The 16030-nt window shown below is 39.2% G+C and overlaps 1 protein-coding gene across 8 annotated transcripts in view; it reads left to right on the top strand.

Annotated features, from left to right (window-relative positions):
• The first annotated feature begins 234 nt into the window (after positions 1–234).
• PPFIA2 (PPFI scaffold protein A2) overlaps positions 235–16030 on the top strand; it is a 218903-nt gene continuing 203107 nt past the window's right edge. For 5 of the 8 annotated variants that reach the window (XR_015728940.1, XR_015728938.1, XR_015728939.1 and 2 more), the window contains exons 1-2: positions 269–630; positions 14754–15004. Coding sequence is in view for 4 of the 8 variants with exons in the window: in XM_034402808.3 (XP_034258699.1) it covers positions 14756–15004 (249 nt within the window). In the remaining 4 variants the exon portion in view is untranslated. Of the gene's footprint in view, positions 631–14753; positions 15005–16030 lie in introns of all 8 variants that reach the window. The other 3 variants (XM_060694641.2, XM_060694643.2, XM_034402810.3) reach the window with 2 other exon arrangements.

Consider the following 16030-nt stretch of genomic DNA (forward strand, 5'->3'; position numbering starts at 1 on the left):
AACAATCATCAATCACACCTTTATTCCATTTTTAAAACCGGTTCATATTCATCGTTAAATTATTAAACAATTCAAATTATTTTTTTAAAAAAAAATCAGCTTGGATTCCCTTTAGCAAGACGTGCGAAAGAACGAGCCCTTCCGTAAAGTTGTATTCCAAGAAAAGCAACCTTCCTATTCTTTCCCCGTGGTTTAGGCGCCCCTCCCTTCTTAATCCGGCGACTTTCCATCCCAGGCAAGAAAAAGGGCTGCTGGAGCTTTAAGAGCCGCTTTCCCCCCCTCTGGTCCTCCTAACAATGGTCTCAACCGAGCTCTGCTTCCCAAAGCAAAAATTGTAATATGCCATTTTTTTCTCATGGACGTTTCCCCTTTGCTGCTGCCAACCAAGTGACAGGAGAAAATGCTGAGGTGCCGCCAAACTGCTCCTGCTGCCGGCCGAAGGGGGCTGGGTGGGCTTCCGGCGTCTTCTCGGAGCAGGAGTGGCGGCGTCTGCAGTAGCCTTGCGAGGGAGGCGAGTTGAACGGCGCCCGGCTGCGGGTGAATGAGCGCCCATCAGAGGCAAAGGGGGAGAGACCGAAGCGGCCGTTGGCCCCGATTCCCTGAAGACCCGGGAAGAAGAACGAGCATTAGGTATTGCAACCTGCCCTGCCGGCGGCACAGCCCTCCGCGGGGGAAAGCCGGTGGGGCGAATGCAAACGTCGCCGCTTGGGCGAGGGTTATTTTGCGGGAGGAAGATCTTGCACAGGTTCTTTGGGTGGGTGGGTGGGGGTTGAGAACGGGTTTACCCTGCGTGTAATATCTAATAAACCAAGTTAGTTAGGGTTTTTTCCCTTCTTTGGGTGATGGGTTGGGTTTCTGGATGCTGAAGGAAGCAAATGCCAGGAGGAAGACTCGGCTCTTTATACCAAGAGCTGCTGCTCCTTATTTGGGATGGAGAAGAGAGTGAAATTGCTTCCCCCAAGGCACCATACTCCCCCCCCTTTTTTTAAAGGTGATCTCACAGCTCAACTGAAAGCTCCTGGAAGGGAAGGAGTTAACTAGGAGGAGGAATACGCATGCAGTGAGTGCGAGTCAGACAATGGCACAGATTCTCCTTACGGTGGTATCATTTTTCCTGGGTGAAGTGAGGTGCAGCCGCCAACTCAGGAGGGGTGCCTTTGTAAAAGATGGGCTGGTAGCTTCAGGGGCATCACCCAAGGAGCTGCTTAGTGGTTTTAAATAGGAGTGGCTGGAATGAAGTACAGGAAGGTGGGATGGGATGGGTCTAACAGCTGATGTCACAGCTGGTACAGATCAGGCCATAAAAGGGGTGGTGATGACAATGATGTTGCCAAGGTGTGTAATTAAGTTTTCTTTCCTAGGAATATAGAGGTAAACACTTTATAGATTTGAGGATTGAAAAATGAAAGGAAAATCCACTATTAGCAGTAACTATGTACACATCTACAAATACTGTGTGTGTAGCTCCTCCGTACAATAAAAAAGAATTCTGATGAGCAAATGGAGAATCAATGAAAGAGACCTGTGGAGAAAATTGGTATTAATTTGCATGAATTGAATTAATATTCAGATTTGGAAGTTTTGACTTGAAGTGCTTAGTATCAAGAGTTCAAGAGAATCTGATGGGTGGAGTCAAAACATAAGGAGTACTATACAGGAAGTCCTTGATTTACAATCCCTCATTTAGTGACCATTCAAAGTTACAATGGCACTGAAAAAGTAACTTACGACTGTTTTTCACACTTACAATCTTTGTAGCATCCCCATTCAAAATTGATCAAAATTCAGACGCTTGACAACTGATTCATGATCGTTGCTGTGTCCCAAGGTCACGTGATCCCCTTTTGCAATCTTTTGACAAGCAAAGTAAATGGAGATGCTGGATTCACTTACCAACCATGTAACTAAAGTTATCAACTATGGTGATTCGCTTAACAACTGTGTCAAGGAAGGTTTTAAAATGGGGCAAAACTCAATTAACAAATGTCTCACTTAACATGTTGGGCTCAATTGTGGTCATAAGTCAAGGACTACTTGTAGAAGTTAGCTAAGGTTTTTCTCTCTTCATTTCCAGGCTCAAACTGAATACAAGTTGATTTAGATTTAGTAAAATGTCCAATTCAGGGTGATGTGCATTTAGAAATTAAAAAAAAAAAAAATCAGCAGGATCAAACAGTTTTGGAATAATTACCGTACTTTTCGGAGTACTGTTTCCCCCAAAATAAGACATCCCCTGATAATAAGCCCAATCGGGCTTTTGAGCGCATGGCAATAAGGTTAAGCGCTTATTTCAGGGTTCAAAAAAATATAAGACAGTCTTATTTTTGGCAAAACACAGTATAAGACGCACTCCCCCCCCTAAAAGAGGGTGAAAATGTTGGTGCATCTTATACACCGAATACAGCCATTTTTGACCTCCTGAAGCTCCACCCTGTGCAACCCTTTTTTGCGAAAAGCGGGGTGTGTAGAGGCTTTGGGAGGCTTGCAGAGTGCTCCAGGGGACTGGGGAGGGCAAAAACTTTTTTTTTTCTTGCTTACTTCTTTGAAATCTTGGTGGGTCTTATACATTTTATAGTCCGAAAAATACAGTATTTATTTGTTAAATTTGCATCCCACTGCAATCTAATGTGACTCTTGGCAGCTTACCAAAAGGACAATATTGCACAAGCAAGAGGAATAGAATAGAAATAGGCTAAGAGATGCATGGAACACCGTGGTGAAAGAAGGAGTAAAGATGACATGAGCTAGAGCTGCTATTAGAGCCTACCTGATGGTGGCGAGGGCTGCAAAATGTAATCATTTTTCCACCCTTAATGCATTTGCTGATAGCAACTCACAGCCCTGTTTCGGATGACTCCTTAGAGAGAGTAATACTGAAGTTCACCTATAAGGTTGCCGCAGGGAATATGCTGTATATCTGGCAAACAGTGTCGCTCACATTTGTTCTATATAAGACACCAACCTTAAAATAGAATTGATGAAGGTGGAGGTGGAGGTGGCTACACAATCTGGGAGCAGTTTGAGCCCATGGAACCAGAGGGAATGGATAGGGCCCTCCAAGTTGCTTGTTCGGCCACTTGTCTGTTTTAGATCCATGCCCCTCTTGGCTTAACAAAGCTGCACAGGAGAGATTGGGTCTGGGAATTTTCTCAGCTAATGGTTTATACCTGCTTGGGGTTAGATAAAGACCAACAGAATTCAAGGGAGGTTGGACTTTGCTGTAGCTACATAGGGATTCTAGTCTGATCCCTGTTTTAGCTCTATCCCCAGGTTCTGCCACTACTACTCCTGCTTGATGAACAAGTGGTAGCTGTGACTAGGAGTGCCTTTACACTCCTTTGGGTGATGTGCCAGTTGAACCAATTCCTGGACTAGGAGACCTTGCTCACCATCAGCTGTGCTCTTGTAACCCTTCACTTAGATTACTACAATGTAGTCTACATGGGGCTGCCCCTGAAGAGCATTTGAGGGACAGATTATCTGAAGGACCATCTCTTGCCTCTCACATCTACCTGACCCACTAGAGCTGAGAGGCAAGGAATGTTGCGACTCCCATCCCACCTGGTGGGACTCAGAAGAAGGGTCTTCTCCATGATGGCTCCCTCTTTCTGGAACATCATTCCCCAGAGATTAGAATGGCCGCCACTCCAACACTCTTCCAGAACACACTGAAGATCTGGTTCTGCCAGTGGGCCTGAGGAACCCAGAAAGGGGTGGAGCCCATTAAATGGCTTGTGTGATATGTTGTGGCCGGGCTGGGGGGGTGGGAGGCTATTATTTTATTATTTTCTTCTATTTTATTTTTTATAGATGATAGTCCTGTAAACCACCTTGAGTCGCCATGTGTGAATAGGAGGCAATATAAATTTTCTAAATAAATAAATTTGGAAACTTCAGCTGATTTGTTTCTGGGTGCAATTCAAGGTGCTGGTTTTCATCTTTAAAGCCCTACATGGCTTAGGACCAGATTACCTAAGGAACTGCCCTTTTCTAAAAGTCTCTATCAATCCAATTTGATCTACCGATAGCCCCTGCTCTGTGGACATTCTCTCTTTGAAGATTAGAATGGACAACATTTCATAAGGCTTTAAAGCCTAGGCTAGAATCCCCAAGTCTGGGACTCTAAAAGTATCAAGAGCCCAATTTCTTGACTTTACTGTTAATTGGTTAATTATCTCGGCTGCTTTATATATTTATTTTGGATTTTTAAAATTGTTTTAAATGTTTTAATTGCTTTCATATTTTTAGAACGATAACCTTCCCAGAGTTGAGATAGGCAGTTACAGCAATTAAATAAATAAATAATGCTGTAAAAAGACATAAAACGCATACTGTTCATTTGGTTTCTAAGAGTAACCATGGACAACACAAGTTGTTCTGTGTTTATTTAGATCTTTGCTATTCCAAAACAAGTCACTTAAAAGTTTGCTACAACAAATTAATGTTACTGCTTAAGCTCTGGACTAAAAATAATTTTCACAGTGAAGTAGAGTTTGTTTATAAAGTTAGACTTTTATAATCTTATCAAGCTGTATTTTGATACAACAAATATTTGGTAACTATCCTTGATGAACAGAACATATGTTTGTGGAAAGAAAGTATTACGCTCAATCCTTGGCACTTCTACTTTAAAGAAAATCCAGGATTGCTGGGCTGAGAGACGTGTTATCCTTTCATTGCCTACTGGAGTATGTGATTAGACCACATGGGTAGCAGAGCTTCATTATGTTGGGCATTTTATTCAAGAAACAGTCAGAAAAAAAAATGCAAAAGTGCAGGACTTTTTACCTGGGTTGCAGAAAAATAGGCATTCCCTTTTTGGGGGACTCTATGTTGCTACTTCTCCTTTGCAAACCCCCACCCCCTTATAAAAAAACAAAACAATATCTGACAGATGCGAGGAATTTAGGACCAAGCAAGAGAGACTGCTATTGATGTCTCTATGAATTCATTTTTATTCTATCCCAAAACCTCCTCCAGTGCCACTCAAGGTGTAATATATATTTGTTTGTGTGTTCACAACTTAACAACCGTTCATTTAACAATGGTCCATTTATGACAGCCTTATGATCTATATTTGCACTTACAACCGTCACAAACCATCACACCACTCCTGTGGTTATGTGATTTAAATCAGACACTTGATAACCAGCTCATTTTTACAACCAAATGCAGCATCCTGCACTCATGTGATTATGGTATGTGGCTTTTTGCTGGTTGCCACAAGATTTGCACAACAATCATGTGGTTTGCTTAAGAAACATGGTGACTTGCTTTATGACCATTGTCAAAATGGTCATAAAATCAGATCCAGTCAGACTACCCTAATTTGTGACTGAAATTCTGGTCCCAGTTGTGATCATAAGTTGAGGACTACCTCTCCTGGACACACTACACTGTAATGCTGGTTTTCTATAATATCAATAATTCCTGTGTCAAAATATAAATAAATAAAACTGATCTGTCAATCAGTATGGAGCTCACAGCACACCACTGGCCCTGGCACTCTTCCTTTGCCTTAATGAGCTGTCAGTTGGGTTTATTGGTTTATTTACTGTTGCTCATAGAAATGCTAGTTTTAGGAAAGTCAGCTACTTCCATATCAAACTAAAATGAATAAAACTGACCTATCAGTTAGGATGGAAATCATATCCTGGTTCATCCCACAGTCCTCCTATGAACTGTAAGCCAGGATTTTTTTAAAAAAAATCTTGACATGGAAATACCAGTCTTCCAAAAAATCAATATTCCCTTATCAGAGGAAAAGAAAAACTAGCCACCTGACATGTCAATGAGATTTGGGAGGGGCACATAATGGTCAGGAAATTGTGTCAATGTCTTTATGAGCTCACTCCCATTCCAACCGATTCTATCATATTGATTGGTAGCTGGGATATATTTTTAGTACTGACAGTAGAATTCTGTCCTAAAATAAAATAGACTGACAGTGACCTAACATAAAATAGAAAGACTTGGGTTCTTTCAGACAACTTGAATGATGGTTAAACCCTAATTCAGGCACTTGGGTGGGGTCCTCTCCATGTTATGGAAAGTTATTGGTGGGGATTTTGGGGTTTTTTGGGGGGGGAGGTGAGTCAGGTGTTGCTGAGTGGAATGGAAAAAGTAGCTTGGAAATGCCCCAATCACTGTCTTAAAACTCTTTGCATTAACTTTCTCAGGAGAGCATTATTAGCTTACATTGCTGTTAAGACACATTAAGCATCAGACATGGACCCAGACAATTTATATAACCATACTTTTCTGATAATTCAAGCATGGAAGAAATTTATATTTATTTATATCCCAGGTTTATTAGTACTTTTTAGTAACTCAGGGTGGCAGATATATCTAATACCACCAACAAGGCCTTGTGTGGTGGGGTGGACTGAGAGAGAGTGACAGACTCAAAACCACCTAGCCAGCTTTCATATCTAAGGCAGGACTAGAACTCACAGTTTCCTGGCTTCTACCCTGGTGCCTTAACCACTAGACCAAAATGGCTAATAATGGCTGTGAAGAAGAATCATTTGATGGTTTTCTCTTTTTCTCTCACAATTTGTTTTCCCATGAAAACAAAAAACTCAATCTGTCTTCATTCAAATCTCCAAATTACCCTCAATCTATTGATATCTCTTTTGTGAAGGTTGAATATTGTGAATGAAACATTATTTACATGAGCTCTTCCTTCAATGAAGATTTCTGTAAAGTAGGATTAGACACTCAAATTAATATGAAAAACCCTGAATTCTTATAGATAGTTCATCGGTGTAGTCTTGCAAATGTTCAAACTATTTTTTTCCTTTTGCCAGACTTAATTTCATGATTTATTTTGTAATTTTATTTTTGAACATAAAATACTTTGTCAAACTACTTGGAGGTGGTTGTTTTTGTATTAAATATTTTTGTATTAAAAAAAACAAGCGATAGGATTAAACTGATTTTATATCAGGAAATACAGAGCCCTGTCCTCCATTAGCTCTGGACAAAGCTGTTTTTAAAAGCCACATCCTTCATCCACACCCTTTTTAATGAGAGTGTACTAATCAGTTATCTCATAAAAAATGTGAGTGTGCTAATCACATAAAAAGGAAATTTTGTATCCAATGATCACATTTTAATAAGAGGTTATTACTGGGGAGGAATCATATTACAGTCAGGTCTCTATATCTGAGTGATCTCTAATTCATGAATAATGTTTTTGCAGTAGTGGCTGTAAAATTTATTGCACGCAAAAAACTACTGCTTGCTGCATTCACCCCGAGTGAGGGCAGGACATGTACATTTTCAGCGTTCAGAGGGTCATTCGAATAGGATGTTTTGTGACTTTTGTGTTTCTATATGTCTGCATTAGGTTACTCCAGCTTGACTTTAAGACATACATGTAACATTTTAGGCATACATAGGAAATATCTGGGAGATGTTTGAGAGAGAGTACAGGTTTTCATGATTTTCACAGAAAGTGTTGACAAATAACTTTTGTGGTCATGGAGACCTTAATGCAGGAGTGTCAAACTCAAGGCCTGTGGGCCGGATTTGACTCGCGGGGTGCTTGGATCTGACCTGTGGGGCTGCCCTGGAAACAGTGGAGGACGGGCCCACGGTGCCTCTGCCAGAGAAAATGGAGCTCGGCCTCCTGCAACCCTCTGCCAGCAAAAATGGCACTTGGGAGGCTGCACGGGGCCCTCTGAGCTCCATTTTTGGTGGCAGAGCGCTCAGGCCATCACAGGAGCCCCTGACAGTGTTGTCGAGCTGGCCATGTTCTCCCTGGCCCCCCAAGGTCAAACACAACCCTGATGTGGCCCTCAATGAAATTGTGTTTGATGCCCCTGCCTTAATGCATAGAAGAAAAGAAGTACATGTCAGATAAATAAATATTATTTTCTTTGTCCATAGTTCTAAAAGTTGATCCGCTCATTGAAAAACAGATTAAAATGAAGGTACCCCAAAATGGTGTCTTTGTCTTGAAGCCTATCAAACTATATTTTATAAAATCTTTATTTACTATATTGAGATAGGCTTTGTTAAAATGTGAATACCTTATAAAAATCCATTTCTCATTGACCATGAGCCGCAGTGGTTAGAGTGCAGTACTGCAGGCTACTTCTGCTGATCACCGGCTGCCAGCAGTTTGGCAGATCGAATCTCACCAGGCTCAAGGTTGACTCAGCCTTCCATCTTTCCGAGGTCGGTAAAATGAGGACCCAGATTGTTGGGGGCAATATGCTGACTCTGTAAACCGCTTAGAGAGGGCTGTAAAGCACTATGAAGCAGTATATAAGTCTAAGTCCTATTGCTATTGCTATATAAAAATATTAATCATTATAATATATTGCAATTAAAAAAAAAATCCAGGGTGCCAATGGGTTTTAAAAATGCCTTTGATCTTCTTGACTGTTATGAGAAATACCATATTTCTGACCATATTAAAATAATGAATAAAATGCCCTGGGAAAATGCTTTGGAGGGAGTGTGTGAGTGATTGTGTGTAGTAACAATAAATAAATAAAATTAACCATCAGCTTTTCCATTTGTAAAGGTAAAAGTAGCCATCAATAAAAAAAATCAAATTAAAAAATCAATTAAGACAATAATTTTATTAAGTCAAGTTTATAAAATGATATACCAAATTATACACACATACACACATATATCATAGTCTTTGACTTACTACCACAATTGAGCCCAAAATTTTTGTTGCTAAGTGGGACAGTTAAGTGAATTTTGCACCATTTTATAACCTTTCTTGCCACAGTTGTTAAATGAAATACTACATTTGTTACATTAGTAAGATAGTTGTTAAGTGAATATGGCTTTCCCATTGACTTTTGCTTGTCAAAAGATCGCAAAAGGTGATCACATGACCCCGGGACACTGCAATTGTGATAAATATAAGTTAATTGCCACGTGTCTGAACTTTGATCACATGATCACATTTGATCATAATGCTGCAATGGTCATGTGAAAAACGGTCATAAGTCACTTTTTTCAGTGCCGTTGTAACCTCAAACGGTCCCTAAATGAACTGTTGTAAGTTGAGACAACCTGTACCTGTACCTGTTTTTGAGTTTTCGAAATGATTGCACCAGTGATCATGATCATGATATGGGAAGCAAAAAAAGAGAAAAATGTCTAAGCTGCTTCTATATTGCTTCATAAGCTTTATTTGGTGCAGAGCTTGTTGGTATGAAAAATTAAGGAAATGGTTGTTAGTTCTCTATTTTTGGAAATACCAGCTCTAAAGTAAGGTGACCAGACGTCCCGCTTTTGGCGGGACAGTCCCGATTTTTAACAATTTGTCCCGTGTCCCGCGGCGTTTTAAAAAAGTCCCGATTTTTGGAAAGCTAGGGAACGGCGGGAGAACGGGAAGGGAATATACAGTTTTCACTCACCCTCACCCTCTGCCTCTGTTGGATCGCTGGTCCCCATTCACTTACCCCGCCCACTCCCAATCTATTGCTGAGTCCCAGCTGATGGCTAGAGGGAAAAAAACTGTTTAAATTCTTGCGGACGGGCTTCAAAGGGCCACCCTACAGCTGATCAGTGTTAAAAGAAAACAAATGAGTAGACTGGTGCCTGCAAAAATAGAAAAAACAGCCCCTTTCAGTTTCAGCATAGGTTAATTACCATAAGTTGATTTGATCAGCCTCCCGACTCTCCGCTGATTTGCTTTCAGCTGTTTTGCAGAGGGCTCTGTTGCTAGCTAGCTGCAAAGAGGTAAATTGCTGGAGCAAATGTTTTTTCCCCCTAGCTATGCTGAAAAAGCGAAAGTGAAAGTAAAGTAGGGTCTTTGCTGCAACGTGACAAAATGAGGCAGAGAGATTTCTTTTTCTTTTTCTTTCTCCTCACCAAAAAAGGTAGGTGCAAAACTGCAAACAATGGGAAATTTAGGGCAAAAGAGGAGGTTCAAGATTTTAAAACACAAAAGGAAAAAAGCTCTATTTAACTAGGGAATTGTAATAATTGAGATACTATTAATTGTATATTGTGTTGAAAGCAGAAATGGTTAAGTTGTGGTTTGGAGGAATATATGGGGGAAATTATTTGGTTTATTATTATTGGTAAATATAATTAATTTGTAAGAAATTGGATTGCATGGAAATAATTGGAATATTCATGTTCATATTGATTAATATACAAAAAAAGATAGTTATATAACTAATTGATTTATATTAAAATGTTGAATTTGTATTAAGCAACTGTATTATATAATTACATGCTTAACCAATGTGAGGATGGATATAAAAATAGATGACAATGGGAAGGGGTATAATATAGAATAGAAGAGAAAAATTGAATTTGATTAAGATTAGAAATGAGGATGAAGGGTAATATTGGTTTTTTTAAAAAATAGATGAGGAATAAATATGGCAAAAAGGAAATATAGAAATTGTAAATTTAATTGAAATGACTAAACACTGTTTAAATTTGTGAACCGGCCAAATACTCTATTCAAAGAAAATACATTGTATGTTTGTATGTGTGTTTCTAATTATTGCTATTTATTCATATTTGTTCTTTTTTATTCTTTAAAGTTTAACAATTCATTCTTTATCTTAATATCTTTATATTTGTTTGGGGTTGGTTTTCTTCCCTTTCATCTTTTTTATTGTACAGCAATCTTTCTCCTCAAGCCTACCACCTCTCTCTTTTCTTTCCTTCTTACTTTCTCTTCCCCCCTCTTCTTCTCCTCCCTACTTCCTCTTCCTTTCTCCTTCTCCTCTCTTCCTCCCTCTCTTACCCTCACTCCTACTCTAATTTCCCTTCCCTTCCTTCATCCCTCTCTATTGCTGTATCCTTTTGTGCATATGGACTACTCAGAGGGCTGAAAAAGTTATTTTTGACTGGTCCTCGCACTTTTGACCAGTTTTCGAACTTACGACTGTCCTCACATTTTATGTTTTTGCCCTATCTTGTCACCATGGTGAAGAGAAGCAGTTGTGACACAGTTGTTAAGAATGCTACAATGGGCATAAATGATGACCAGTCATAAGTGCGAAGACCGATCAAAAGTGTGAGGACCTGTCAGAAATCACTTTTTTCAGCCCTCGGGGTAGTCCTTTTGTGCACATGGACTACTCAGAGGGCTGAAAAAGTTATTTTTGACTAGCGCCCCCCCCCCCCTTGTCAATGGTGTCCCTTTTTACCAATGTTAAAATCTGGTCATCTTACTCTAAAGCTAAATCTGTTTCTGTCCTCAGGCAAAATAAGCATACCAAGGTTAAAGCTGGATAATATAGTATTACAGTAAAAATGACTTTACTAAAAAAAAAAAAATCAGCACATTCTTAGAATTTTGAAGTTTGTAGATTTTAAACAAAATTTTCATGGTGGTCCTTATCTTTAAATAGTGAAATAAATTTTAAAAGCTACATTATCAAAAGAAAAGACATTATCAGACAGTGAGTAAAAGAGTAGGCAGGCATAATATAGTGAATTAAACTAAATGTGATAAAAGAAAATAATAATTAAGAGGGAAAAACTTCTACAACTAAAAGCAGTTAAGTCAATCTTTAAAACTACATCTAACAACATATTTGTCACCTTTTAATTTTTAGAACAAGAGATTTTTCAAAAACTGATAATAAACTGATATCCTGGATCTGTTCCTTAAAATTAAGAGAGTAAGTTTCTTTCCAATTTTATAAAATTATCCTCTTTATTGTGCCCCAGGATTCGTAGACTAAAGCTCTTCATTAGAAGGTAAATTTCATGTTTTAAAAATATAGTTCAGCATCACATTGAGAAACTTAACATTATTATTAGTATTAGTATTAGTATTATATACATTATTATTGATGTATATAATAATTTGAAACGAAACCAAAACTATAATTGAATAAGGCCAAATCATATGAATTTCACATTTTTTTAATATGCCAGCAAATCTAATTATGTTTTGAGGTGCTATAATAAGCATTAAAGAATATCTTCTGATGGGTTAATTTCATCTTTAAAACCTAGAAGTATATTTTATGTTTCTTAACAGCTGGACACATTTATTCTCCAAAATTGGCCCATCCAATTCTTTGTACTAAAGTTCAGATATATACCGTAATTTACATTTACTTGGTGCATCTTTTAAGGACCTTATATCCCTTTTTAAAGCATTCATCCAAGGTATCTGGAAAGGGTTTTAGAATCCCACTCACTTTGGGTACCATAAACATTTGTAAGAATCTGAAAGCCAAGCAATTTATGAGTCAAACCCTGTTTCAGAACTTGTTCTATTCTTCGAATAAGTTTTGATATCAATTTTGCAAAGCTTCACAGCAGGGCTTGGCAGTAAATCTCACTTCTCCAGACATTTAAACCCTAATTTAGATATAGAGAATCCTCGGCCACAACTTCATTAGATACTAGAATACAGGGAAACTGTAGCCTTATACAGATTTACGGTTTGTTCTCTGAAATGCAAAAAAGTGGGCGATTTTATGCATTTCTGTATTTATTTTATTTATTTATTTTTATTAAATTTCTATACCGCCCTTCTCCTGAAGGACTCAGGGCGGTGTACAGCCAGAAATAAAACCATGACAATAGAAAAATTAAAAACAAGTTAAAACAATTAAATCAATTGGCCGAAAATTCTAATAAAACAACCCATTAAAATAGTAAAAATATTATTATTATTTAGGCCAGCCCTGCTTGTTGGAATAGTAATATTTTTAGAGCACGGCGAAAGGTACGCAGGTCGGTAATCCTACAAATCTCTGGGGGCAGCTCATTCCAGAGAGTAGGGGCCCCCACAGAGAATGCTGTCCCCCTGGGGGTCGTCAGCCGGCATTGTCTAGCTGACAGCACCCGGAGGAGCCCCTCTCTGTGGGAGCGTACCGGTCGATGGGAGGCTATCGATGGCAGAAGGCGGTCTCATAGATACCCAGGGCCCATGCCATGGAGCGCTTTAAAGGTGGCAACCAACACCTTGAATCGCACCCGGAAGACCACCGGGAGCCAGTGCAGCTTGCGCAGGAGCAGTGTTAAATGGGAGCGTCGGGTCGCTCCCATAATTACCCGCGCGGCCGCATTCTGGATCAGTTGGAGCCTCCGGGTGCTCTTCAAGGGGAGCCCCATGTAGAGAGCGTTACAATAGTCCAGACGGGAAGTGACGAGGGCGTGAGTGACTGTGCGTAAGGAGTCCCGATTCAGAAAGGGACGCAACTGGTAAATCAGGCGAACCTGATAAAAAGCCCCCCTGGCCACAGCCATCAGATGGTCTTCTAAGGACAGCTGCGAGTCCAGGAGGACACCAAGTTGCAAGCCCTCTCTGAGGGGGTCAAGATCTCACCCCCAATAGTTAGTGATGGGGTCAACTGACTATGATGGGATGCCGGAAACCACAGCCACTCGGTCTTGGAAGGGTTAAGTCTGAGCTTGTTCCTCCCCATTCAGAGCCGTACGGCTTCCAGTATAAAATAAAGTTTAAATGCATAGAGTTTAAATAGTGGGCATTGCCCTATTTCTAAGTTACCTGAAGGTTTGGTGGCCTTTGGTAATTAGGCATGTCTATATTATGGTTCTCTCCAGCTTGGCAACTGTTGGGCTTTCACCTTGTTACGTTCAGTTCTTAACAGATTCTCTGTGCATAAAACTGAAGTCCTATCAGAATTCTTCTGTTTGGAAGAGCCAGCTGCCAGCTTATCTAGGCAGATTAGGAATAGATTCTGACAGTAATTCTGCTTTGGGCGTTTACCTCCTCCAATTCTTTACAACTCATAAAGGATCATGATCCACAGTTTGGGAATCCAGCCAGCAAAGAATGTACAATATTTCAAACCAAAAATTATGGTTTGAAGAACTCCAGTTGTTCTTGACGTGGCTGTTTACAGAGAGGGACAGATATTTTGCTTCTTTTTGGTTATATAATTGTTTTAGCTTTTGTGAGTCCCACTCATATTTAAATATGTTTTAACTATTTTAATAATGATAGCTAAGATTAAATATAGTGATTGTTTATTTTCATTTAATCTGCATAACTAATATAGAATATCTATGATATTAAACATAAATGCTTATTAAGAAGAATCTAAGTAGGCAGTTAACATATTTTTGGTTATCCTATTGGTGTATTCTCATAGTGTTCCTTACATTGTTTATTTTATGGTTCTATTATTTTAATTCTGTTTACATTCCTTTCATTTTGCTTTTTTATATTGGAAGCCACCTAGAATAGTCCCATGAGATAGGTGACAAATAAATTTGACAAATAATCAAATTGAATAAATAAATTAGCTTTCTTGGGAAATCTCTCCTAGTTGAAGGGTTATCCTCTATCCTAGCCAAACTGCCCTGAAGGGAATCTTGATTTTCTTTAGTGAACGTTGACAATGGATTCTTTTGTATAGAGGTCCTAAGCAGAGTTGTTCATGATAGCACAAAATATATACAAAGTAATAAGTGGAGAGCCAATCTTAAGTAAACAAACAAAATCTGCCATGTTTTCAAAATACACTGTATTCTGTGCTAGTTGAGACTTAAGCATTGAATTGCCCCGAGAGAGAGAGATGCATAGAGATATCATGGCATTATAATACATTTTTTAAATAGCTGCTGGGCAGCTTTTGGCCTAATAGTCAAAAACAAAACAATATGAGGCAACTGAATAATATGGGACCAATCTCCCTCTCCCTCCTTCCCTTCCTTCCTTCCTTCCTCCCTCCCTCCTTCTCTCTCTCCCCCCCTCTCTGTCATAAACAAAAACTTTTGGCTACCTTTTACTGAAAGTTTTCTTCTTTCCTCCCTCTCTTTATTTTAAGAAATGATGTGCGAAGTGATGCCTACGATAAACGAGGACACCCCAATGAGTCAAAGGGGGTCCCAGAGCAGTGGCTCGGACTCTGATTCTCATTTTGAACAGCTAATGGTGAATATGCTGGATGAAAGAGATCGTCTTCTAGATACTCTTCGGGAGACCCAAGAAAGTTTATCTCTGGCACAGCAACGACTTCAAGATGTAATTTATGATAGAGATTCTCTGCAACGACAACTGAATTCTGCACTGCCCCAGGTATGTATATTCATTCGCTATAATCTTAATTTATAAACATTATTTCCTCTTCATTTAATCTTATGTGTGTGCACGCAGATACACACACACTCACACATACATATTTCTTAACAATTAGAAGTACAGTGCCATAAATATTTAATCCTGTTTGCAAAAGAGGAGGCTGCCTTAATGATTCAAAGAGAGATGCCTCATTCGTACTAAAGTATGTTGTGAAGCAGCTATGTTTTGCACACTCCAATTGAATACTCTTATTCATTTTAGTAAGAAGATGGCCTGATGGATGAGATTAAGCTGAAACTTGGATTTTTCCTCATCTCCAGAATTATTAGGTTCACTTTAAAACCAAACTACACCCCCCTTGTTTTTTTTGTTTGTTTGTTTGCTAAGACATTTCAGCATAACTTGGATTTCATTGAATCGCCCATAGTACATTCCAGAAAGATCCTTCTTTCCCATTTTTAGTTTTGTTAACCACTTAGTTACTGTTTGAAGTAGAGTGATGGTGCATAAATCCATCCAATAAATTAATAGCATTTACAAGGGACAGAAAGGTAAAGCCAAAAGTATAAAGTTTGATTGACCACAGAAGGGTGCCTTATTAGTGCAATTAGAGGGAAATACCAGAAGGAGTTAGAGCTATTCTGTCATGCTTTACAAACTACAGTGTATGTGAGCAGTCTGATCTATATTTTGCAATCAACAAGATGATGGCTCAAGTGCCATACCACGTATAATCTGACTGGACTGATAGCTGAATCTGCATTTATTACTGAAAATGGAACAGCAGCAGTATGACCACATGAGAAAGCTGCAGGCAAGGCATGTTACACAACTTTCTTCTTCACCAACTTGCAGCCATCTCGCAGAAACAACTGCCTGAGATGAATATTTCATTTTACTACTGCAGTAGGACTGGCCCTATGTGTGATGACCTTGTTCGTATGTGCATTTTATCACAGTCATGCCTTGGCGATGCTAGTCTTTTTCTTGGTTCCATAGTGTTGTCCTGATATTAGCCCCAGA

The sequence above is a fragment of the Pantherophis guttatus genome, chromosome 7 (genome assembly GCF_059756535.1).
Source record: "Pantherophis guttatus breed Tessera chromosome 7, ASM5975653v1, whole genome shotgun sequence".
NCBI classification, from domain to species: Eukaryota; Metazoa; Chordata; class Lepidosauria; order Squamata; family Colubridae; genus Pantherophis; species Pantherophis guttatus.